The sequence below is a fragment of the Ammospiza caudacuta genome, chromosome 3, assembly GCF_027887145.1.
Source record: "Ammospiza caudacuta isolate bAmmCau1 chromosome 3, bAmmCau1.pri, whole genome shotgun sequence".
Taxonomy (NCBI): Eukaryota; Metazoa; Chordata; class Aves; order Passeriformes; family Passerellidae; genus Ammospiza; species Ammospiza caudacuta.
Genome location: NC_080595.1, coordinates 12,156,461 through 12,182,567, shown reverse-complemented (window position 1 = coordinate 12,182,567; position 26,107 = coordinate 12,156,461). Strand labels below are relative to the sequence as shown.

The 26,107-nt window shown below is 43.0% G+C and overlaps 1 protein-coding gene across 1 annotated transcript; it reads right to left on the bottom strand.

Annotated features, from left to right (window-relative positions):
- Positions 1-1,589: 1,589 nt before the first annotated feature.
- On the bottom strand, positions 1,590-25,505 carry LHCGR (luteinizing hormone/choriogonadotropin receptor). The gene is made up of 11 exons (XM_058802199.1): positions 25,363-25,505; positions 17,717-17,788; positions 14,803-14,877; positions 13,085-13,159; positions 12,474-12,548; positions 12,308-12,385; positions 9,688-9,756; positions 8,987-9,061; positions 7,674-7,859; positions 5,120-5,200; positions 1,590-2,787 (listed from the first exon to the last, which is right to left on the bottom strand). The coding sequence occupies exons 1-11, from the start codon at positions 25,503-25,505 to the stop codon at positions 1,590-1,592; spliced, it is 2,127 nt and encodes a 708-aa protein (XP_058658182.1).
- Between the last annotated feature and the right edge of the window lie 602 nt (positions 25,506-26,107).

The window sequence follows — 26,107 nt, the reverse complement described above, 5'->3', positions numbered from 1 at the left end:
CGTGTCCTAAATTGTGTGCAGGACTTTTCCATGGGATGTCAGATGAAGAGTCTCAAAAATCCATTTTGAGGTAGGTGACAGAGAAGTTTTAGGCCCAGTAGCTATTTTTTTCACCAGTACCTTTTTCTGTATTATGGTTAGATGTCCTATCACAGTCTTTTTGGATCATTGGGTAAGATCAGGGGCTGGTGTATGTAAAGAGGTGCATCAAATGGAATTTGTATTGATTGCTAAACCACAGAGTTTTAAGAGTCTCCTCTGTTCTCAATCCTGCTTCATGCCCCACCTGTGGAATTGCTCATGAGCACAGCTGTGCTTACATCAAGAGCTTTTGCACTGATTGAAACCATGGCATCATGCTGAAGGTAAGAGTGGGTCAGAGATGTTATTGCTAATTATCACAATTATGAACTAATGATAGACCATTCACTGGTACAAAGAATTGCTTTCATTAATGTGAAGCAAATGTAGCTGGTGGTGCAGTGTTTGGCAACAAGAGGAGTGCTTTGGAACTCAGTTGCTGTCACAGACTTGAAAGCAAAGGACTCAGCTGAAAAGAGAATGTAAAAGGTTTAAAGTGATTGCAGTAGTACTGTTCTCTTATGTATCAGACTCTGCACTTAAATTAGCAGTGCAGTTGCAAGTCTGGACCAGGCATTTAGCATGATCACTTAGCATCAGGCAATGCATAGTGAAGGAAAAGAGAGATTTTAATGGGAAAACATTGTCACAAAAAGGTAACTCTGCTTCATCACCTGGAATAGAGTCGGATTATGTGTGCTGAAGAGGATCTGGTGCATTCCTGAATGCCACTGGTGATGTCAGAGAGTGGGACAGGTGGAAATCATTCCTGAGACTGTCTCAGGAGGGAAAAGAAGGCAGCTCTCCTGCTGCAGAGAGGGAGCCTTTACAATTTACCTGATTTGTGTGTGCACATGTGATGCCCTAAATTGAGTCCTGTGTGCAGCAGAGGAGGTTTTGCATCTCTTGTGATTTCCAGATCACACATGGCTGTGCATGGGTTAATAATTTAAGTAAACTGCCCACCAGCTCAGACTGAGATCTAATGTAAACTGCAAAATTGCCTGTGACAAAGATTCAATAGATAAACTTTCCTCCTTAGTGACATCTTTACAGCCTATTGCTTGAATGCTCTTCTTTAACTGTGTGTAGGTGGCTGTGTAATTGGAAGCTTCTGTTGATGAAATGGAGGCTTCTAGTTTAGTGCCTCTTTCTTTAAACTAACAATGCCAGCACAGCTGATAGGAATGAAAAAAGAAGCCATGAAAGGTAGCAAACAGGCTTTAAATACTCCAGGGAAGCAGATCTGGAGAAAAAGAAGCCAGGCTGCAATCACTGCAGTACCTGTTAGCTTCAAGAACAACTTTACTCCTGGACTCTTCTGGTTCCCCACACAGAAAAGTTTTGCCTAATAGCCACCTTCCACACCTGTCATCACAAAGGAGCAGAAGGGAAAACACCACTTTGAATGTCAGAACAGTTATGTTGCATAAGAATTACTGACTGGCATTTTTATTTATTATGAAATGTTCAAGACACTGTAAAACAATCCCTAGTCACTAAGATAATCACAACTGGCCTTGCAAAGGGTAACTTGGCACTCTGGGTAAATTTTCCTTGTGAGATGTCTTGTCCCGTGGTGCAGGATAGGGCTTCCCTAAGGCTGACAAGACCAGGAATGCTTGGGAGGCTTTGGTGGGGGCCGTGGCTGCGCCGCCGTTCTTGCAGTTGGAGTTATAAGCAGAGAAATAGTTCATCCTGTAGAGCTCTGCTTGGCTCTTGCAGCAGCCAAGCTTGCTCATCAGCAGGAAGAAATCCCTCCGAAAGGCTTTGGTGAAAATGGCGTAGAGGAAGGGGTTAGCGCAGGAGTTGACGGGGTAAAACAAAACCAGCAGGATCTTGGAGTTGGTCACTGTGATGAGAGGAACTTTGAAGGCAGCGGATATGGCAAAAAAGGAGATGGGGGCCATGCAGGTGAAATCTGTGAAGATCAGTATTGCCATTCTCTTGGCGACCTTGGTGTCTTTATTGGCGGCCACCAGCTCTGGGTTCTGCACGGCGATGTAAATCTTGATGTAGCAAGCACAAATGACAACGAAGGCGACGACATTGAGCACCAAGATGAGCAGGATGTAGGCTTGGGACAGGCCCGTTTCGATATCCATGGGCAAACAGATGCTGACCTTCATGTAGCTGCTGACCCCGAAGAGAGGCAGCAGGGCTATCCCGATGGAGAAGAGCCAGCCCCCAAGCATGATGGGCACGGCGTGGCGCAGGCGCAGCTTGCGGTCCAGCTGCATGGCGTAGGTGATGGTGTGCCAGCGCTCCAGGGTGATCACCGTCAGCGTGTACACCGACAGCTCGCTGGCAAACACCGTGAAGAAGCCGGCCGTGCTGCAGCCGCCGCCCGTCTGCCAGTCGATGGCGTGGTTGTAGTACTGCCCGCTGGTCTGCGCGTCCACCGAGGCGATGAGCAGCAGGTACAGCCCCATGCAGAAGTCGGCGAAGGAGAGGTTGCACATGAGGAAGCGCGGGACGGTGAGCTTGTAGTGGCTGGTCAGCAGAACGAGGAGCACGGTGAAATTGCCGGCGATGGCCAGGATGTTGATGAACCAGATCAGCACCCTGAGGAAGCTGTAGCCCAGGATGTCTTCGCAGGGATTGAAGGCGTCTGGTTCCGGGGTGCACGTGAGGACTTTAGGCTGGCAGAAGTCATACTCAAAGTCAAAGCCGGCCATTTCGCTGTCATCGAAAATGGTTGAGTAGCTGTAGGGAGAAGTCTCATAATCTGTTCCAAAGGAGTGCGTCTTCCTCTCTGCTGACCACAGCAATGTGCTGTTGGAGTCAACGCTGTAACCATGAAAAAACCACCCCCCAAACAAAGTGAGTTATTATTTACATGCCACTCACATTCTTTTGCAAAAGACAACAGATAAGAGTTGTTCTAAAACAGTGACGTCCTCCATGTGTTTCTACAGGGTGTTTACAAATAACGAAGCCTTGTAAGGATGCTTTGTGTTTGGGAAGCAGCCTTGGAGAGCAGCATGGGTCACAGTCCTATCCACAGAAATGCTCTCTTATACAACTTGCTTATTTGTAAGTACTTCACTTTCACTGCTTTGTGGAGGAGCCATGGTTCTCATGCTGCTGGTTGGCTGCAGTCCAAGCCACAGCAATACCTGGGCTGATGGGTTACAGGTTTGATGCACAGAGGTTTCACAGGCAGTTGTAGAAGCCATACTAACACAACCTATGGATTTTAACTGTGCACCTTTGCTCCCCTTAGGAAAGGCACTTAGCAAACAAATTCCTGAGACTGTGTATGGCTTGGGAGGTGCTGAGGAATTTGCTGTTTGCAGTATTATAGGACAAGGAGTAGAAGTGCATGGTTAACTAAATCACACTGATAGCTAGGAATTTGTTACATTTAGGCTGCACCCAATGCCTAATTAAAAATGTAGGTTTTTAAGATGGACTTCTAAAATCTCTAGGTCAGCAAGAGTGTGGTGATAAGCCTGCCAAAGAAGAAATGTGTTAAAAGTAAACACTGTCTTTTCTGGCACTTCCCTGCCATAACAGGTGCCCATTTCCCAACTTCCAAATCATCCTGATATGAGTGTTTGGTGGGCAAACACTCAGTATGCAGTGTTGAGACCTGGAAAATATCTCTATTGAGGACAACTGTTGAGAAAACTGGTAACTTTAGGAAAATTTAACTACATGCTTAAGCGTCCACATCTACTGAAGCATGTCCATTAAATTATATTTCTGGAGCAGGGTCTTAACTGGCAAATGAAATTGAGCTGCTTTTCAGCTATTCCTGTGGGGCAAATAATGTCCCAAACTCATTGTCCTTACTTCTCTCTGTATATGGAAAACTGCATTTACTTGCCTGGTTCAAACTGGAAAAGCAGGGAATACTTTTGACTCTATTTACTTATAAAAATGATTGTGATTTTCTGAGAGGCTGTGTGAATGTGCTGCTATGTGGAAGCTGGATTTTTGTGGGTTTTTTTGGTTTTTTTACTAATAAGAATTCAGGACTTTCAGATGATTTCTGCTGTGGTTCTGCAGCCATTAAGCCCATGAACCATAACCTTATTTTCACTTGCTTATTATAATGCCTGCTCATTGCTGGGAGAATTGCTGGGATTGGGATTTGCCAAAGGAAAAATCTTCAGGAGCCAATAGGCTGGGCAGACTATTTAATGCACAGCAGGAGTGCAACAGATGCTAATCCAAAACAAGCAGACAGATAAAACCAAATGGCAAGTGTAGGAGGCCTCACCAACCCGCAAACAAGATACTGTCCAAGGAAGTAATTATCCCAATGAATCAATCACATCTCAGCTGTATCTAGCCATTGGGATTTTGTGACCATAAGCTTGTTTCTTCTAGACTTTAGAATGCTTTGACGCCTCGTCAGGGCTGCTAAGAAGTCCCAAGGTCTCCCATGTAGCTGCAGAGGGATGAAGAATAGCAAATCTTTTAACTTCTCCCTTAAAAGCTGGGTTAGAGCCTGTGCCATCCAGCACAGCCAGCACAACAGTTCTGATATTAGCCTTTCTCATTGTCACACTGAGCACTGTCAAGCAAAACTGTGATGATATGAAAAGACTTGTTTAGACGGAGTAAACCACTGGCACGGGGTCATCACACTTCTAGCTCAGGGACTCCATTCTACCATGGAAAACTATTGATATGCAGAGTTTGAGTTATCCTTTCTATAGGCAAAAAAAAAAAAAAAGTTAACAATAACACCTCTTCTTTGAATCACACCAATAACAGCATTTATTTCAGGGGATGGAAACTCTCCATGTAGGCCACTAACTTCTGTAAATATTTAATCATAATTTTGAAATCCTTTCAGAATTCAGAAGACAAACTGGAATGAGAAATCTTGTGAAATCATGAGGGTTTTTTATTCCCCTTTCCTTTTGAAAATCCAAATCTTGGTTTAATGATTACCACTGTGCAACTTGTAGAGGTGACTGAATTGGCAGGCAAAGACCTGCTTAGTAAAAAACATGTGAACAGGAGAAAGGGGAGGAGGTCTGTATTTGCTACTTCCATCATTTCTATGCAGAGAGGTACTTACAGCATTTCGTTAGTTGGTCTCCTCATGGTGCTTTCACACTCCTTGGAGAAGTTGTCAAAAATGGAAAACAACAAATTCTGTCTGCAAGAAGGATGAGAAGAAAGTTAAGTTTCAGGCTGGATTTTGGCCAAAGCCTTGTCTTCTCTGCAAGTGATCTTCAGAGACACGTAAGGTAAGCCAGTGCTGGCCTCAAGGCAGCACAAATGTTCCTGCAGACATCTGGAAGTGGGAAGGAGAAGCCTTCAAATGCTGTGAAAATAGGCAGTGTCAGGTTGTGCAAGGTGTGTAAGGATGGTCTTTCAGCTTGGTTATTGTGTAGGATGTATTTTTTTTAATAGTGAAATACCTAGAACTTGAATTAAATTGTGCGTTTTGAAATATTGCACTGAAGTGGGCCAGATTCTCCACCAGGGTGAATGGAAGCAGTTAGGCTGGCTTTTGGAGAAGTGCCTGTTCACAGCTGCTGGGAAACTGGCCTGATACAGAACCCCAGAATGGGCCAGGTTGGAAGGGACCATGGTGGGGCATCTGGTCCAACCTCCCTGTGTCATCCTAGAGCACATTCCAGACAGTCCTGGAATATCCCCAGTGAGGGGGACTCTAACCCTCTCCTTTTAACCTGTTCCAGTGCTTGGTCAGCTGCACAGAAGGAAGTTCTTCATCCTATTCAGATGGAGCTTCCTGTGCATCAGTTCCTGCCTGTTGCTTTTTGTCCCATTGCCCAGCACCACTGAACAGAGCCTGTGCCATCCGCTTGACACCCTCCCTTCAGATACTGACAGACCTCATTGATGAGGTTCCCTCTCAGTGCTCTCTCCTTGGGGCTGAACAGCCCCAGCTCCCCCAGCCTTTCCTCACAGGAGAGGTTCTCCAGACCCTTGACCTCCTTAGTAGCCCTCCACTGGACCTGCTTCAGGAGCTCCACATCTCTCTCATCCTGAGGATCCCACAACTGAGCAGAGGGCCAGGATCTCCTCCCTGACCTGCTGGCACTGCAGTTCCTAATGCAGCCCAGGACACCTTTGGCCTTCTTGGCCACAAGGACACGCTGCTGGCTCAGGGACAGGTCCCTGGATCCTCTGCAGAGCTGTTTTCCATCAGCTCAGCCCCAAGCCCATGCCTGGTGCATGGGGTGAACCTTCATCAGGTGACTATTTTAAAAGCTGTCTGGGATCTGGAGGTAGACTTTGCGTGCTTGAAGTAAAGCAGTTTGAATAGTACAAGTTGAAAGGTGATACATTTGGCAAAATCTCTGGTTTTGAGCCTTTGAAAGTAGCAGCCAGGTATCTACCGGTATGAATGGAAATGGCTTTGTCTCACCTCATTGCTGATGCCCCTGGTAGGGGAGCAGTAATTTCTTGATTTGCATGGGATTTCCTCCCCAGCAATTTATTAAGAAAACAGTCACTTAATATAAATATAAGAAAATGACTTGCTAAGGCACATCTGTTTTTATAGGCCATGCCCATGCGTCAAAGTCAAGCACCCAAAAAACAATAGAGTATCAGAAATGTAGTTATCTTTATCAGAATAAATACCCTTTTTCTCTGCCAGAGTTGCTCCTGCATTTAATACACTCAGAGATGTGATCTGTGACCGAATCAGTTCATTAGCAATGGAAATGCTTAACAGTAGAATCTTTGTTCTGTTCGTGCAGAATCAAGAACTCCTTAGTAAAATGAGGTAGGCAGAGAAAGCACAGATTAACCCCTAATGTTACCCTAAAGAATTGGAATGTACTCCTGCCTTTCCAGGATGTCCCTGAAGTGAAGGCAGGGGGGTGACACTGATCAGGCCTCCCACAACTGCCTGCTCAGTCATTGCTGGCCTTCATTTGAGATGGATGAGAAATGAGGCACCTCCATGGCTCAAACTAAACCCATCTGGAATTGCTTTGGCTGCCTGAAGCCAACTGGAGTTTGGTTTCTTTCAACCATAAATGCTGAAAAATGAGCTCCTGTTGTCTTGGGTTAACTGCCCCAAGTTTGTGGATGCAAAGCTCTCCCTGTGCCACAGTTTCCAGTTGTGGGGAGAACAATACTGTCTATTACTTGAAATGGTTGGAACTAAACTGTGTAATCTCTCTCTGTAGGCCTGGGGCAGGCATTAAATTTTGGTGGGTAATTGAAAGCTTGCCCTTTCTACTATGTCATCATATCAACTGTATTAATTAAGTTAAAGGCTACAGGGGTTTCATTTTATTTTTAGTTAGGGCAATGTGCTATTGATAAAAGTTTGTTTTCTGTAGGCCAGTAGGCTTTTAATTGAGATACCAAGAAAAATGTAAGCTTTAAACAAGCTTAGAATAATGTTTCTGCTGGCAGATCTGGGGCACAGGATGGGATCCATTTCTGCTCTAAAATAAATGGACATAATTTTCCTGGCCTTAGCCGAGATTTGCTGTTTCCTGCAAGGCCTTGCAATGCACCACAGTTTTAGGGTTTAAAATGTAACAGGAATAAAGATGATCAAACCATGTGAGCTGAATAAAGCAGAATTGCCATTTTGGAACTTCTGAAGCACTGTAGTACCATAATGTGCTGTTTGGACTTACCTTTCTGTCCTTAGATTTCGAAAAGCACAGCAGTGGCTGGGATATGTTAGGACAGCTTCCAGAAGACTGCTGAATTTATCCAGTGGTGGCAGCCTCTTTAATGAGTAAGATGAGGTTGCATTCAAGACCTGAATGGCCTCAAGCCCATAACTAGGCAGGGACTCCAGTGCTGTTGAAGAAATATCCCTGCAAAACAAAGAGCATTCACTTTTCTTTTCATCCCTGCAAAAATACCACCAAAGCATGACAGTAGACAACAGCAACTGGTTTTTTCATAAAGGTTCAGATCTGCTTCAGCACTGATGCCCAGCTCAGAGACATGGTCTGTGAACTACAGAGCAGCAGGGTAAGAGCATCCCTGTGGCTCGGCAGCTCCAGCCAGGCAAGGAGCTCCCTTGATCCTGGGGAAACTGAAACCCACCACTCCAGGGGCTGTGTCCTGACCTTTCCATTGGAAATTCATGCATGGAGTGAGAGATGTCCCTTTAAGCCAGAGACACTGAGAGAAGAAGGAAGGTGGGCAATAGTGACTCTCCAGCCAGCTGACAGGTAGGACACTCTCCTTTCTCTCTGCTTGGCTCTGAAAGGCTGTTCTAGGTGCTTTAATTAAATGGCTATTAATTAAAACCTCAAAAATGTTGTCATTCTTGCCAACACAAACTTAAGGAGTTTGGCTTGCAGTAACTTCAGAGGGGCTGTTGCTGTGAAAAATGTCCATTAGGACATTAAACAAAGGAAAAAAAGGCTCACAATTCTGAAAGTGATGTCGGTAATGCCATGTTCCATAAAGCACCAATAAAAGGCACAAAAAAGGCATGTGCAGCACAAAGTGCTATTTACAGAAGCACACTGTGTTTTATTGCCAGGGCAGCCCTCCAGTAAGTCCTTGATTAATATGAGGATGATAATAACGAGTTTTATTCAGCATGAACTTACAGCGTGCAATCAACTTGTTCTCTTTTATAAACAAGTTCTAAACCTATATATTGCCAAAACATGTCCATCCTACTAAAGGATGGTTAGTTTACAATGTCAGAATATAAGATACAGGATCAGGAGGATCTGACACAAATAAAGCAAAATGTCTAAGAGGTGGAGATCAATGCCACCACTGGAACTGATATGTGTTATGCAAACTCCTTTCACTCTCTAATTTCATGGCATCTCCTTGCCATGTTTCCACTTTGTACACAGAGGTTAAGAGATCAAATCTCCCTCCAGACCTGAAGCTTGTGTTTGCTGTGGTGACACAGCCCTGGTGGCACAGTGCAGTTCCCACAGGACACTCAGGTCATGGAGCTGTGGACACTTACAGGACATCTGGCCCTGTGGCCCCTCTCAGGGCATCGTTGTGGATCCGCCTGAGGTTCTTGTTGTCCTTCAGGATCCTATGGAACAAAAAATGAACTCTCTTTACATCTGTGTTTTAAAAATCACTTTTTTGGTTTCTTCTTCACACCTGTTTTCCATTCTTTCTCCCACCACAGCAGTGGTTGTTGCACTGCCTGGCTGGGGAGTGCTTGTATTTCCCATGTGGCCTTTACTTCCTCTGATGCCGTCAGATCATTATCATCTACACTTAAATGTGATAAATTCCAAATTCTTCTGACTTAAACCAGGAGCAAACAGGCGGGTTCTTTCACTTCAGCAGCAAATACACATTTTGCCCAAACCATCACACTAGTCCTCCAGTGTGTGAGAGGGATTAAAAACTATTGATGTTTCCAGGCTGTAAACTGTAGATTAGCTCTGGACTACTGTTTCAAGTTCTACACTAATTTATGAAATTTTCTTAAGAATTATGAGCTTTTCTCACAAAAGCTGTACTATTTTAAGGGAAGTTGTTTCAGGAAAAGCAGTGAGAGCTGCAGGATTAACAACTGAGTCACAGTGACACTGAAAGTTGCAGTTTTCTCATGGGTATTGGGAAACAGAAGACACAGGAAGGAAGAACCTCTGACTATTTAAATTCTTATTTACTGTGTAAATTACTGAGGAGGGATAGCATACTCACAGTTGATTCAGCTTTGTCCCATTGAAGGCATGGCTGTGGATATCTTCAAATCCATTTTTATACAGCTTGCTGGAGATTAAACAAACATAAGGAAAAAAGATTTGGAAAAGGTGAGGTTACATTTTGTATTACAAGTTTCAAACCTCGGTGCTGCATTCATTTTAATGATTAGAGTCCCTGCTTTTAAAGAATGAAGGTAATATAGCTCTTAAATTAAGAAAGGTGCAGATTAAATTCTCTAAGCTCCTTCCTGCTTAGCTGCTGAAGAGAACTTCTGCTGAGGTACAGTTTTTCCACCTGCTGAGGGGCTCAGCTGTGCCTACCTGGGGCTGAGATCCAGAAACAAAGCATTAGTCCAGGTAAGCTCCTGGCACACAGACAACAACCTGGAGGCAGGAGACCTGGATTTTGTGGAGTCAGCAGGTGCAGGTGGAAGACTGCAAGGCTTAGAGAGGTGTCAGGTGGAAAGCAACTGTAAAGCCTGGAGGGAGCTGCTGGATTGCAGATCCTCTATGGAGGGACAAATCTGCCAAGGGACAGCTTTGCAGAGAGGCAGGGGTGAGCTGTGCATCATCCAGCAGGCCAGGAGTTATCAGCTTCTCCAAGGTGCTGCTGCCAGGCTTGATTTGTGCTGTGGGAGCCTTGCTGTCCCCTGCACAGGGACACTGGATGCCACCCTGCTTCCTGACTCCCCACCCTGGTGCCAGACACCTAAAGCCTCAGCTCTGCTACACCACAAAGAGGAAAAGAGGTCCAGCTCTTTTCCTTCAGCAGGAGATGTAACCTATAGGCCTATTAATAGCAATTTGTGATATTAAGTTCATGTATCCAATAGAAATTCAATACAGTCACTTGTATTTATTACTTTTGCTTTAATGTTAAGCCCTATTAGAAAACTTGGAACTGTTTATGAATTAAACAATATTTTTGTGGCTTTTCCACTTGCTTTTGGGACAGCACAAACTGGCCCTGTGAAACCAAGTGCTCAAGTGTGGGGAGCACCTGGTAGATACCACTTGATAGATGGTATCTACCTCAGCACAACGCTGAAATTAGTAATAGCCCTAAAGACCATGACAATATGTGGGATCAATTTCCCAATTCACAAGAAACATTAACAGCTGGAAAGGCTAAATTAGCTATTTGCAGTGCAAAGTATGACTGCAGGGTGACTTTACACCTCCATAGATTACTTGTGTTCCACCAGACCATGCTGTAGCAGGAGGAATTACTCCCCCTAATTACAGCTAACAACATGGGGTGGAGTTAACACGGAGCTCTACAATTAGGAAGATGCTGATAAGATAATTCTTTTCTTCTTGTGGTGAGATCCCAATCACAAAAGGATGGGAGAAAAATGACTGTTGGCTCTTTCCTGACTCAGACTCCCTCCCATTTAATACACTTTAGGGTTACAGTAAAGACTTTAAGCACCTTTCTCCATCTCTTTTATGTTCATTTTCTTGCACCATTAGCAGAATAATAATTTTTCTGGAGTTATTTTGAGAACTTGCTGGGAGGAAAGAGGCTCATAAGATGAAATGATGCACTAATCCAAGCAATTGCTCCTCTTTAGCATCGTGTAGGAGTAGCATTCAGTCACATTTATGCCCAGCTCCTCTCTCCTTTCCAGAAGGTATTAGTCAATACAGAAAATCTGGGTTAAAATTACTGTCATGCTGGCACATCAGCCTGATGAAGAGCCCATCAGCTGCAGTTCTTGCAGCTCCTTTGCAGGTGCAAATACCCCTGGAGTTTTGGGCAGGGCTCCTGTTGGATGTGAGCTGGAGCCTGGCCCCTAAATCCGGGCCTGTGGCTACTACACCTGCTCTCTGTGGATCACAGGGTCCTTCCTTGGGAAACCCAAATTTTGGCCTAAATCCTGCCAAGAGGCTTAGCTTGTGATTTCTCGTCTCCCAGCACTACTTTGTGGAAGTTTTCCTGAAGCCAAGTGAACTGTGAAATCCATACAGAGTTCTTGCTGTGCTGGCAGAGGACATTACACCTTGGCTTTCTGCATTCCTCAGGTGGGGCATCTCATAGCATCAAACCCACCCACCTCAAAGGGGGCTGGAACAATGAACCCACTGCTGGCTAAAAGGCAAGTCTTGGATGTGGAGACTTACAGGGATCTCATAGGAAAATAAACTGAGGCAAAAGAAATCAGGGTTAAGAAGCAGTAGCCATAGTTTGTACCAATTTGTTCTGTGTCTCCATCCCTCCTTTTCAGAGGAATCCTGTGCAGCTGAAGCTGAGCTCTCCCAGACTGCTTGGTCCCTGAAAGCACTGTTTCAAGAAACCACATCCCTGAGGTAAGAACAGAGACTTTGGCCTCCAGTGCAGTTTTTGTAGTTTATATCTTGGTGATGGTATTTTTAAAAACAACATTACATGGAAGATGAAGATTTAGATCTCTGGTCCTATTTCCTTTCCTAAATAAAACTCTGCTCTTCATCTTGAAGAACATCCCTATGTTTCTTAGGCATTTAAAATTCAGCACACAATACATATTTATTTTTTATGGGGCTGAATGTCAAGATTTTCATGAAGTCAACCCACTTTCCTCAAGCAGAAGTGTTATCCTCACAGAAGGAGCTAGAGCTAGGATTATTGTACTCACAGAGTCAGTGATTCATTGTTCATCCCTTGGAAAGCATTTTGTGGTATAATTGTCATACGCAAGTTATCACAGAGCTCCCTTTGGAAGGAAAGAAAAAAGGAGTTCTTGTCAGTGTCTCAGGAGCAGGATGGAAAACACAGCTGGGTTAGCATGGGTCTCTACTTACAAAATAAAATGAGCTTCCATTGAGAAGATCTGTGTCAGGTCTGGAAATTGTCTTATTCCAGTGTTACAAATGCTCCTAGAGAAAAACATAATTCCTATTTATAGAAGGAAATATTACCAGAGTGGATGCAACAAGAAACTGACTTGGTAGGTGTAAGTTTAACAGTGATTTAAAAACTGACTGACAAATCTAATTTTTAAAGTAGGCTCCAAAGGTATTTGTAAGACCTGTAAAAATCAAGTTTTCAGAATTCTCAAGCAGTGTCCTAGAGGAGCAGCATATGTTCTCACTACATTAAGCATGAGGGAGAGATTTTAGTTACATCTTCTGTTTAGTACTCTGTTAAAATGCAAGCTTTATTCTAGAAATAAGCACTTATCAGAACTACTTTGAAGACTTCTGTTTTGTCCATCACTGCCCTGCCCTTGAACACAGAAAGACCTCACTATTGGCTAACTCCGGGTTAAAGCTGTCGTAAAAAATGTACGAACCTCTAGGATGCTGTAATGCATGAAAAACCTTTCTCCTTACACTCCTTAATTTGATTTGTCTACTCCTTTGGAGAAAAGAATAAATAGAGCAAACAGAAAAGGAATAGAACTCTTTCTTACAAGTATTTTAGCCTTGGAAGATTTCTGAACGCTCCGTCCTCAATGTGCAACAGATTTTTTGTGTTCAGGATTAATCTGCAGCAAGGGAAAAAAAAAAGTCAGTATTATAATCAATATAAATTTGGGAGGACCCTGAGTTTTGCTTGCAATTTACTTTCTCAGAAAACAGCCTGCAAATGTGCTACTAGGTGCATTTTGTGGTACTGTTGGTAATAAAAACAGCCTGCAATTTTTAGGCAGCCAACACAAGATATCACTGCCTGAATTCTCATGGTTTTCTGAGCTGATCTGGCCTGCATATCCTGGTCACTGGTGGGAGTTGGCATTTTAAGCTTGGACCTGAGGGTGTGAGTGTGCCTGGTCCTTGCTCCACAATCAGACCCCTTCAAATCATTCCTCATTTCCATTACATTGCTGATGCTCTTCTTAGCCAGGAAAGGCAGTTCCTCAGATAGTTTAACCTCTTAGGAGCTCCATGGACTTCCTTAGAGCAGTAGTTGGTAGAAGTGGATCAGCAGAAACTGGGAGAGAAATGTGTGAGAAATCCTACTTGCTAGTGGTCACCTAAAAACCAGACAGATCTCTTAATCATGGAACATTTCCAGCAGCTGAACTATCTGGGAAAGCTTTGTTTGCCCTAAAGGCCAATAACTGAAGGCCACCTCCCTCCCAGCCCATTACAAAATACAAAGGTTTTAGCATATGAAATGGTAAAAAAAGTTGAAATTCAAGGATGCCATTGAACTCACTACCCTGATCATCCATTGAATGTGGATTTGAGTGCAGCTTGGGACATCAAGCCCTTGCAATGTGAGTCCTGCTCAGCTCTCAAGATTCAAGGAGGTTTGTTTGCCAGCTTCCTATAGCTCTTCAATGGCCTTGCTTAGCTTTTGGGTTTTGGAAGACAGGCATAAGACAAGCTATGCATAAGCTGTAGGTGAATGCATGGGGTGAAACCTTTGATTCCTTCCCTAAGCACACCACTGATTCTAGTGGAAGCTGGACTCAGTCAGAGGTTGAGTAATCTGTATCCCTTGCTTGTGTGAGTGACTGGCTTCAGTGATGTTCACATATAAATGAAAAAGGAGATGAATTTGTCCTCAGTTGCACAATTTTCAGCCAGTCACTGGTCATGCTGTGCGAAAAAGGCAGTAATGAGATATTGAATCAGATTTAGAGTTTCCAATTCCACTAAATATTTCAGAGCATTCTCCTACTCGTTGCCTGTTGCTTTTAACTCTCTCTCTCTCTCAGATGCCTGTGCTATGAGGTCAAGTTTAAAATCAGTGCATGTTCTGTTTGAGTAACATTTTAGTGCTGCACAGAAGAGCTATGCATACTAAGCAGCTGCATTTTAATAATGTAGGGCTTTGAAAATGGCATCTTCAAAAAGAAAGATTTTTCTCCTCTGTTGTCATCTCAAATTATTTCCCCACTCAGAAAACCTGACAGTGGCAGAGCTCCCCTCCTGCCACTGAGCTCACAGAAAGCAGTGGGACTCTGTGCAGGGATGTCTCTAGATCTCCAAGGCCAGGCCTTACAGAGTGCTCACTGTTTTTACACAGGACTTTGGAGAGAAATTTTCTCATCACACATCTCAATCAAAGCCAATCAAAGTCACAGAGACAGATCTGGTCCAGGAATACTTCTCTGCAGCCTGTGTGCTCCTTGGTGATCCGAAACCACAGCGTGGATGCCTTTTTTAAACTGGTGCTCACATTTCAGACAAGGAGGGGAGGCTGTCAAAGGCACTCGCTTCTATTCTCTCCAGGGAATCGCTCTGAGAGATTTCACTGCAATGAAAACAGCAGACATAAAGCAACACATTACCAGAAAAGACCCCAGAAATTGGCTTTCCACTTTGTATTTCCTTCCTTTATGCGCATTTGTTCAACCCCTCCTGTCAGTCTTGTCTGTGCCTCACCTCAGACATCCTGGCAGGCCCTGCCAGTGGGGTTTGGGAGAGGACCAGCCTTTTCTGTCTTGGCAAAAGGGAAAGCCAACCCTTAGGAATAAGGGCCACTGTAAGAGCCAATTTCCATTTCCTCAGTAAATTACAGGTGAGTTAGAGACTGAGGGCCAGAGCAAATGTAAGCAGAGTGAGCCCAAACCTTGTAAGCCTTTTCCTCCCTCCCATTGTTGGTTCTGCTTAGAGAATTTATTTGTGGGGTGAGGACACGGATAACATTCCCAGTGCTTCGTGTTATTATCAAGTCAGAACTATGGTCCTCTCATCCACAGATGTAGAAACACACAGATATGGATTCAGCACACTTCACGAGCAAAGTTTGGATTTAAATGCCATTTTCATTACATGTGTGCAAACTGAAAAGAAGTATCTCTTTTCATCCTGACACAGACAAACATGACAGTGTTTGGTGGCACTCTGGGATTGTGATGTACAGATGCTCCTGTTCCACATGTGTACTCAAGATTAATCAATACTGACATAGAAAAACAAAACAAATTTATTAGATGCTTGCTAAATGCTCTAATGTTTTATTAATTATAAAAGGAGCAAAGCAGAAACAAAGTTTCATTGAAAATTTTGCTTTTTAATTTTTCCAATTATTTATTATTAATTAAAATTTTACAATGACAGCCCAAAGGGAAGATTCTGAAAGCTTCCAAGCAGAGAACTGATGAACAAGTTGATAAGTTGCTCCTTTTCCAGGTGAGCATAAATGAAGGATGGCAAATGAGTTTTCCAATAAAGAATGTCAGCCTAGAAGCTTCCAGAAGTTATGAATTGATGACCTGCAGAGCTAACAAGCCTGAAAAGATTGTTTAGCATCTTTGGGATGTACAGTAATTTTGTGATAGTTTAAGATCTAAGAGGCTATGCAAAACTGAGTCCTGAAAGTAAATTGTGTACATTGATGCATATATAAGGGAAAGATCTTCAAAATTTCTCAACAGAATTGGCTAGAAGGGCACACAAAGCAAGCCTAAGATTACACACTCTCAAGAAAAAAAAATTTTCCAAACAACTGGACTGTGTTTACATCATCAGAGTCAGCATTGTCACAGTCCTGAGTGTCAGCTTAATTCAACTGCAATTATGAGAAGACAACTCTATTGGTGATACAAAATCACTTAGACCAGAATAAATTCTGTATTTCATTTGTGGTGGCAAAGGGGGATGCACACTAGAAATCACACAGTTATTGTGTATGTGTGTTTTAAAGAATTATCAAAGATCTTTTTCATCATCATAAATTCAGTGAGAATGTTATTTTTGGTATTGCATCAGTTAATTATAAATAAAAGATGGATGTAAAATAAGTGGCCTGATTCACAGGCTAGGTGGGATTAGTGCCTGCTCACAGAACTTTTTTGAGGTCTGAAACATGGTTTTTTCATGGGATCCTCCCTGTGAGCCACAGTTTTTCTATTGGCATATGTTGGAATGACTTGAGGCATGAGAATAATTTAGCATCTTTCAGAGAGTGATGTGTTGCCAAATAGCTTATTCATAGATTTATAATTATAAAATATGTATTTTTCAAAGCAGCACTAAATCTCAATAAATTGATGAAGTGTTCTACAAACTAACTTCAGAAAAATACATTGATTTCCACACAGTAAATTTGGAGATATTCATTAAAAACACGCAAAAAGATCAATTAAATTCCTGTTATGGAAGGGATGTTGTCCAAGAACAAAACATTCTTGATGGAGACTATGACATGTGTACAGTTTGAGAAAGTGTAGCCTCAAGTCATGCAGGTAGGAGAAATTTTGTAGATTTAAGTTGGTCTCCAGTGTGAAAATAATCAAGTTCTCATTAAACATTCAGATGTAAGTGGATGCAAGAATACAGCACCACTGGATTCTGCTTTAATACTGTATTGCTGTTGGATATGTGCAGCAGAGAAGTACAAAAAGTGCACCTTGAAAAGAAAGCAGCATCTTCTGTGCTGCTGCTTAAGTTCTGGGGGAGGTCATTTCCCGCTCCTCACTGCACTGCTGTGTCATCAACTTTGTCCTTTAGAGGCCACTCAGTGCAGACAAAATAAAAAATAGAAAATAATGGAGACTCAAGCATGCCATTTCAGCTGGAATAACAGCAGAAATGAGGGCAGGAGGGGTGAGAAGAGCCTTATGGTCTGAATCCTTGATGGAAAATGGGTACAATGCTGAGGGTCAAGAAGCAGCGCAGACCCGGTGAGCAAAATTACAGCACTTGGAAACTGAAAGATCAAAGAAAGGGCTCAATCCTACTGATCCTCTGCCAAGCTTCTCTCTCACTGCAAAATGCTGAAGAAATGCCTTATTTGGGTCTTCTACAAATGCATAATGTGCCATGGCTGTCATTGCAGAGGTAATGTTTGATGATAGAAATCTATCTCCTCTGCTAATCAAATGCTTCTCTCATCAGTTACTAAGCTGTATCCAATTCTCTCTGACATGATTCACATTTCATTATTTGATCTCTAAACAGCTGTTAAAAATCACACATTTTCAAAGGATCTTTTGTGTACTGTTTACATGAAAAGGAATGCTATGTTTATCCTTCCCCTGTGGTTTTATTTCATCAATAGAGTGTATTAGCATTTTTACATTATTATAAAAAGGATGATTTAAAAAAGAAAATTAAGGAAAAGCCTATGGAAAATATTGACAACTTACATGATGAAGGCATCTTGAAGTCCTTCAAATGCATGTGATGGGATTACTTTTACAGGGAGATGAGTAAATGATCTGAAAAAAAACAGAAGAGAGGGAGGAAAGGGTTGTAAGGCATGGGGTTTCTTTGTTTATAATTGTACCATTATGGTAGGGAGAAAACCAATAAAGCATAATGCCACCTTATTTTTCTCACAGTTCTCTGTACCTCTGGTGCCTGATCCATTTGGCATTGATCTCAGTTAAATGGAATTCAAAAGATATGGTGTCAGTTCCTCAACAGCATAAATTTGAGAGTAATCATCAGATCAATAATAATCATAACCTATTTAGTAAATTTATAGCCTGATGAAAGTAGGCTGCTGCATTCACAGTTAAAGGAAGCTACAGGCTATTTAAAGTTAGATCCTCAGAACAAGTGGCTTTCATATAAAGCTTTCTCTATTAAAACAGTATCTTTGTGTTGGCTGCACCATGTTCTCCTCCCAGCAATATCCCTGTAATGTTGCAGTGTGGCATCATGAATGTGGCTGTGCACAAAGTGTAGAAGAACTTCAAATCAGGCTGGTATAAAGGAATTCTTTTTTTTAAATAAATTGCATCAGTGTGGTTAGTTGATTCAAAGCAAGTGTGCATTTTAAATTTAATTTTTCAGTTTCTCTGATTGAGAAATTAACAATGATGTGGGAAGCAGAAGCACATTTTACCATTCTCCACATCTGAACCACAGTACTTTTACCAGCCAATTTATCTATCCATGACCACATTCTCCCTGATAACAACCATAGGAAAATATTTAACATATTTCAAAATGTTATCTCTGTGAAAACAGATAATTGCTCCATTTTGCTTTAGAATGACAAATATCAGAGACATTTGTTTCCCATCCTTAAACTCACCCCCTCAAGGCTTTTTGACTGAAATGTTTTCATGCTATTCACGTAGCCTGCTTTTTTTTCCCATTGTTATTATAATCTTTTATATAAAGAAATATGTTTATTGTTGGCAATATTTATGTTAAATGTTCATCAAGTTTTATATATATAAATATATTTTATATATAATATATATAATTATATATTTCTATATATTTTACATAAAATATAAATTTTATATATTTTAAATTATAATTTTAAATATATATTTTATATATTTTATATATTTTTTATATTTTATATAATTTTTTAATATATATTTAAAAACATGTCATACCTACACATTAGAAAGGCAGGCTGTATACATACTGTGTCTAGGGGTTACAAATATGCATGTACCAAGGAGCCTGGAAGTCACTTCCTAGCTATGTTCCAAAAAGTCTGTATGATTTGGGGCAAATAATTTAGTTCCTTTGGACCTTGTCTCGCTGTTAGTAAACTGGGAATAACAATGCTTCCCTACCTAACAAAGATATATATGTTTGTCATTCCATTGTGATTGGGTCATACCTGCGTCCAGATTGATGCTGGCATGTTTTGCTCTGTGTGAGGTTTGGCTAAATCAGGAATGAAGCTAAGTCATGCAGCTTGAAGAATGTATTTTTTCCCTGAAGGGTAGAGACAGGTAGAAGTAATCTGCTGTAGGTTTTAATACTCTGAGCCAAAAGGAAAAGAACTTCAGAAAGAAGCAAAAAGAAGAAGCTGAGAAATTCCTGCTCTATAACCCTATAAGTGCACCATCAACTCAGGAACAAAGGAAATGGAAATGTGACTGAAGGTGCAAAAAATAAAACCAAATTTTGACTTTAATTACATCAGGCCATGAGCCTACTGCCTCCCTGTGACATGCTGCTGGGTGAGCAGGGTGCTGGTTGTAATGGATGTAGAATAAGTGGCAGGTGATGATCCTCAAGGATCATCATTGGAGTAACAGGTGATGATCCTCAAGGTGCTTTCCAAACCATTCTATGATTCTGTGAATATTCACTGAACAACCCCAGCTCTCTCAGCCTGTCTCTTTAGGAGAGGTGCTCCAGCCCACTGAGCATTTTTGTGGCCTCCTCTGGATTTGTTCCAGCAGGTCCACATCCTTCTTGTGCTGGAAGCCCTTGAGCTGGGTGCAGCTCTCCAGGTGGGTTCCCACAAGAGTAGAGTAAAGGGGAGAATCCCCTCCCTTGCCCTGCTTCTTTGGATGCAGCCCAAAATACCACTGATTTTCTGGGCTGCCAGCACACATTGATGGCTCATGTCCAACCTCTCCCCCACCAGCACCCCCAAATCCCTCCCAGAGCCGCTCTCAATCCATTGTCTGTATTTGTGTTTGGGATTGCCCTGGCCCACAGGCAGGGCCTTGCCCTTGGCCTTGCTGAGCCCCCTGAGGTTTGCAGCCTCAAGGCCTCGAGCCTCTCCCACCTCTCAAGGTCCCTCCTCCCCTCCAGCGTGCTGATCCCGCCACACAGCTCAGGGACATCCCCAAACCTGCTGAGAATGAGCTCTGTCCCACCCACCACGCTGCCAACAAAGGTGTAAATCAGAGCTGCTCCCAGTGTGACCCCTGAGGAGTGTCACTTGTCCTGCTCTCCACTCAGGCATTGAGCCATTGACCAGCTCTGAGTGCAACCACTTATCCACCAAGTGTCCCACCCATCAAACCCATCTCTCTCCAATTTCAACACAAGGATGTCATGCAGGCCAGTGTCAAATGCTTTGCACAAGTCCAGGTAGATGATGTCAGTGGCTTTTTATCATCCACCACTGCTGTAACCCTGTCCTAGAAGGCCATCCAATTTGTCAGGCATAAGATTTGCCCTTAATGAAGCCACATTGGCTGTCACAAATCACCTCCTTATCTTCCATATGCCTTTGCATGGCTTCCAGGAGGATCTGCTCCAGGATCTTGCCAGGCATGAAGGTGAGACTGAGTGGCATGTGTTTCTTTGGGTATTCCTTAGTTCCTTCTGTAAAAATGGGGGTTATGTTTCCTCTTTTCTTAATTCCATCAGGGTGTCAGCTTTCCTAACCTGATCCCATCTGCTTAATTTTTCTGTGCTCCTCCCAGGCTACCTGTATCTGCTTCCACCTTCTTCCCTGGTGACTTGCCTGACTTCCTCCTTCTTGGGATGTATCACTTCTGAGCTTGGAGCTGATCTGGAGCTTTCTTGGGCCCCTTTTCCCTCCAGGGCTCTATCCCCTGGGACTCTGCCAAGCAGGTGCCTGAAAAGACCAAAGGCTGCTGCAGTCAGGGGTGCTGAGCTTGCTGAGTGCTCTCCTCACTGTCCTAAGATCCTCAAAATCATTTATGGTCCTGAGAGCCAAGGCTGCCCTTGGGCTTCACATTCCCCACCAGCCCCTCCTTGTTGGTGGGAACAAGGCCCACACTGCACCTCTCCTCCTTGGCTCCTCTATAACATGGAGACAGAAGTTATCATCAAAGGATTCCAGGAACCTCTTGATTGCTTATGTCCTGCTGTGGTTGAAGTCCCCCCTGAGGACCAGGACTTGTGAATGTGAGGCTGTTGCTCTCTCTTTGTAGATGTCTCATCTGCTCTGTCTTCTTGGTGGGATGGCCCGTTCAGATTTCTTTCTGACAGCACTCAGATTGTGAAACTCAGATATGGCCATTCAGCTTTTGGCAAAAATGTTTTTCAAAGCTACAAAGCTTCAATACATCTAACTTGCCTACACTGCTGGCCTGACTTCTGTAGCTCATGAAAGGAGGGAGGCACCCATCTTTAATACAAGTTGCCTGCACTGTTTTGAAGACTTTTGTTAAAGGATAAATATTTGCTCTTTTAAGAAAATCTGTAAAGTTTCTTTCATATCTAATGTATCATGACTTGTGTGCTTGTACTCATTGCTGTCATTCATAGCTGACAATGCTGCAGCTCCACAAAATTGCAGGACTTCTCATCTTTGGAAAAAGACAGGAAGAAGTGGAGCCAGACTTCCTGGCATTCAGCAGCCCTTGGCATTTCTATCTTATCAAGATTGGTTTTCAAGGTACATAATTCTATGCAGTAAGGTTTGAAATGGCCAAGCTAAATGTATGTAAGGCTATCCAGGAGCATTTGGAAAGACAGGAACTGCCACCACATGGACTTGAGGTCCAAGAAAAGCTTTTGAGAGCTCTGGATGCCCCAAGAGCTCAGGATCACTTCAGTCCTGCTGAGGAGGAGTCAAAGCCCAAGCCCACTCCCACCACTGGAGGAAATTGCTGTGTTACAGAAGTGACCTTTTGCAAAAAGTGTTTAGTTGAACTGATTAATAATAACAATAATAACATAAAAAGCACAGGCCCAATAGCAAGAGGTGTGAATGAGTTGTTGTAGCTCAGTTGGTTGTTTTATTTTAATATGTCTATTTTATAGGATTACTTGTATTTTTAATGCCCAAAAGGTGAACATATAAGGTAGACTGCTGTTGGCAAGCATTTAATTCTGTAACATCCCTAAGCTTGGGAGGATTGGGAATATTGATTGAAACTATGGCTGAAAAAACACTATTTTCCTAGGATTTTTATAATTTTCTGGGGGGCAGTGTAAAGGGTTGGCATTGATTTTTGAAGTCCTGCATATTGGGCATTGTCTACCTGAAATGTGAACTGTGATATCACACAAGCACCCAAAGTAGCATTTTTCACTAGGTGATGATGAGTCATATAATCTCCTATGGAAGACACTTTCCTGAAACTGAAATCTTTTGACAATCCCAAAGAGCCAAATATGTCCCCAATAAAGACATGACAGAACTATCTACTTCTTCAGGCTTTTGCCACAGAGTTTTCTATTTGATATTTTATAATTTGGTGCCTAATCACATGTCACTAACCCAACCCAGAAGCTCTGCAAGCAGGGGCACACGTTCAGATACAGCAAAGTGAACGTCACCAAGAAATGAAGTTTTTGAAGGGGCAAAAAGATCTGAAGTTATCCAATACCCATTGCTGCACAGTTGGAGTTGGGTGCCTTTGCAGCTAGACTTTGCTTAAAACCCCAAAGTACATATGAGATTTCAAAAGAAGAAAAATAATGTTTTGTTTCAAAATATAGTGTATTAAAGATTATTTTCCTTCTGAGGACATGTAGCTGCTGTAGCCAAAGGGCATTCAAAGGTGTCTGAATAATGGAGGTTCTATAGTGTTTGTGTAATGTCCAAACTAACAGCAGGAATTTGAGAAAAAATATGGTCAATTCAGGACTGTATAAACCCCATAACTCTGCAACCTGTCAGAAGCCAAATAATTTTGAAAAAGTTTTTTAGCAATAATGTCACATGGCAAGGATAACTTGGGTAAAGAAAAATGGCTGAAATTTCCCTGTGGGAAATAGACTGTGGACATAGCAAAGTATCAAAAATACATTTGGAAGCACAGATCATTACAGCATCAGATTTTACTCAGATCTATCTGGAGTTACATAGTGGAGCTTATTTTCTTGACCATACAATTAAGGACTATTCTGAGGTCTGGCACTGATGGAAGGATGTGGGCAGAAGGAACTGTGCTGGAACAACCTAAAGCAGCATTTCCCCCCCAAATTATTAATGCACTTGCAGCCCCACACTGCAATTCCCCTGGTACATGGGAATGAGGGGTTATGAAAGGAAAAAAATAACATTCTCTTGCTTTCTCTCTCATGCACAGAGCTGTGCAGGGCAAGAAGAGAGCTAGGAGGACTGAGAGTATGGAAAGAGAAGCAGTCAGCACTAACAAAGCTCCAAAAACTGTATGAATAAGAGAGAGGGGAAGACAACAGCTAAATGGGTAAGAAGAAACTAGTATGAAAACCAGAGGAAGAGATGAAAGAAAAGTAAAAGAGGTTGAATAACTACTAAACAAAAGAGTGAGAATATATGTACACCTGTGGAGTTAGTGACTGCATTCATATGTACAGCTTTGTAATTGTATGGTGAATGCAAGTTTTTAAATAAAAAAATACAAAGAAGTGGAAATTTTAATAGTACGGGTTCCAGTTCAATATAAATCAGGCTGGAAGCAGAAGGAGCTGTACATGTCTGTGAAAGACAGGGATTTTTTTAACATTTAAGTGTAAATATTTTTTTTGTAGGAGTATTGAGCTAAATCTTGGTTGAACTCTTTTCTGACTGTAAAGTTCGTTTCTACAGCCAGCCTAATAGCAGGACTTTGTGTACAATCATTAGGATTAAATGTTATGTTAAAGGTAGAAATGAAATTTTTATTTCTTCTTTTTGTCCATTACCTAGCCCTGTTGCTCTCAGTGAGGCAGAAATGGCAGCGGCCATAAACCCATTATCTGTCCTAACGTGATCACTGAGAGATGTGATTTCTTCTTGGGGTGACAGATGGAAAAAGGAGAAATAAAAGATAAAACCAAAACAGAGAAAGAATAAAATCAGGTATGTTTAGGGCTCTTGATAACCTCTCTGGGCTGTGATGTGCATCATCCTAATAGACATGTTTAATCCACTCTGTATGTGCTGTGAATACTGAGGAAGAAACATGATGGGAGAGTCTCCTGCTCCCATGGGCTCTGCTTTCTCTGACACTAAGGTAACACAGGGAAATAGGGAGGGAACAAATCCAGGACACAGGTTTTTCTACAATCTCTGACTTTGGAGGAATGGTTCACATAGATGAGTACAAATTAGGTTTTCTTGCTCCTATCCATTCTTGAGCTAGGGAGAAAGGGAAGAGGAGCTCAGGGTTAGTAACATCCCTAGGGAATTTCAAGAGCGAGTTAAATTTACAAACAAGTCAGATGAGAATGGAAAACACAGACTTTGTTTCCAAAAGGGTCATAATATGAAAACCCCAGCTCAATTCATGCAGAGATAACCAAGTGATCCTGGAAATGGCAACCATCCTATTGGCTGCTCCTCTAATCCCATATTTTGATGCCATGATTGTTTAGATCAGAGCTGTAACTGAGCCCATAAGCAACACAACACTTTAATAACTACATATATCAATTATTTGGTCTGGTCTCCTAAACCATGAGCTTGGACTATAGTGTGAGAGTGGAGAAAGGGAATGCCCATGATGCCTTGTTTTAATTTAATCCTAATTCCCAGCAAAGCATTAAGCAGAAAGTTATGATGGACCACCCTGCAGAGATCTAAACAGCTGTCAAAACTCACAGCAGCTTTTTTTACTAAGAGAGGGGGAAAAGAAAATAGTGAATAACTTGTCAGTGAGCTGAACCTCAAGGATTTTCAATGAGCCCAGTGAAAAGGATTTTGATGCTTCAGGATAGAGGGAAAATTAATCACACAAACTTTGGGAGAAGAGGTTGCAAGAAGTCCAACAGAGTTGTGAAAGAATAAAACCAAACCCTAGAACTGACAGAACGCTTAAATTGACTACTCAAGACTTTAATCGGGTTTCTTTAAATGTAAGCATGCCATTACAAGGCGTTGGTTTTGGAACAGGAAAAGCAGTTTATGCCTCCGGCCGCAACGAGAGACCACAGAAAAAGCCCTGACACCTGCACCCCGCTCCTCTGTCACTGAGGCTGCCGGACGAGAAAAAGTCCCTCAAGGATGCTCGCCTCCTGCCAAAGGGGAAAACTCTGCGTCCGTTTCAAACTTTGAAAGTTCCAAAACTTCAGACGCGCATCCCGCACCTCCGCGCGGCCAGGGATGCTCCAAGGGCCCAAAGGCACGGCGGTCCCCCCGTCCCGTCCCCCCCAAACCCCGTGGCGGTCCCCGTGGGTGGGAGCATCCCGCGGTACTTACGCGCGGGCGGGCGCGGGCAGCGCTCCGTGCGCGGGCGGCGGGCAGCGCAGCGCTCCGTGCGTGCAGGCGCAGCGCAGCGGGCAGCGCCCGCCCGCCGCCACCGCCAGCAGCAGCAGCAGCAGCAGCAGCAGCCGGGGCACCATGGCCGGCCCCGCTCGCCTCTCGCTCGCCTCCGCTCGCCCGCAGCCCCCGGGATGCGCCCCCGCCTCCTCCGCCCGCCTCCGCCCGCCCCGCGGCTGGAGCGCCGCCCGCCCGCCCGCCAGCGGGGATGGGGATGGGGATGCCGCACTCCGGCCACGGGGAACAGCCTTCCTTCCGCGGCTGCTCCACCTGGGAAAGCTGGCTGCAAGGCCTACAGGTGGCTGGCAGAAGTTGCCGTGGGTTTTCAGAAGTTCTGGTCCCCACAGTCTTATCTAGGAGGGACCGCAAGCGATGCTGCCCCGTTCCTAGAGGAAAACCCAACTCCCCAGTGCCCCCCTGTGAAAAACGCCAATCACTTGTTTTTCAAAATTTTAAAAGCAATAAAATGGTTATATAAAAAAAAAATAGTAGTACAATTAGAGTAATAACAATTTGAACAAATCAAATTAGGAAAATATGAGACAATAGATACAAAGAGTTACGGATGTCCGGGTACCTTTTTCTGGGCAGCACGAGCCCGAAAAAGGACCCCCGTTAACAAAGGATTAACCCTTAAAAACAATTTCCTGTTGCATATTCATACACCTCATACATGGTGCATAAA

Excerpts from the sequence above, each read along its gene's own strand:
- LHCGR (XM_058802199.1), bottom strand. The coding sequence starts at position 25,505 with ATGGTGCCCCGGCTGCTGCTGCTGCTGCTGCTGCTGCTGGCGGTGGCG. Across the intron at positions 13,160-14,802 it reads CTCCCCTCCTTGTCTGAAAT|ATTAATCCTGAACACAAAAA; the intron begins GTGAGCACCAGT and ends CCCTTGCTGCAG. Across the intron at positions 2,788-5,119 it reads AGACCAACTAACGAAATGCT|CTACTCAACCATTTTCGATG; the intron begins GTAAGTACCTCT and ends TTCTCCCTACAG.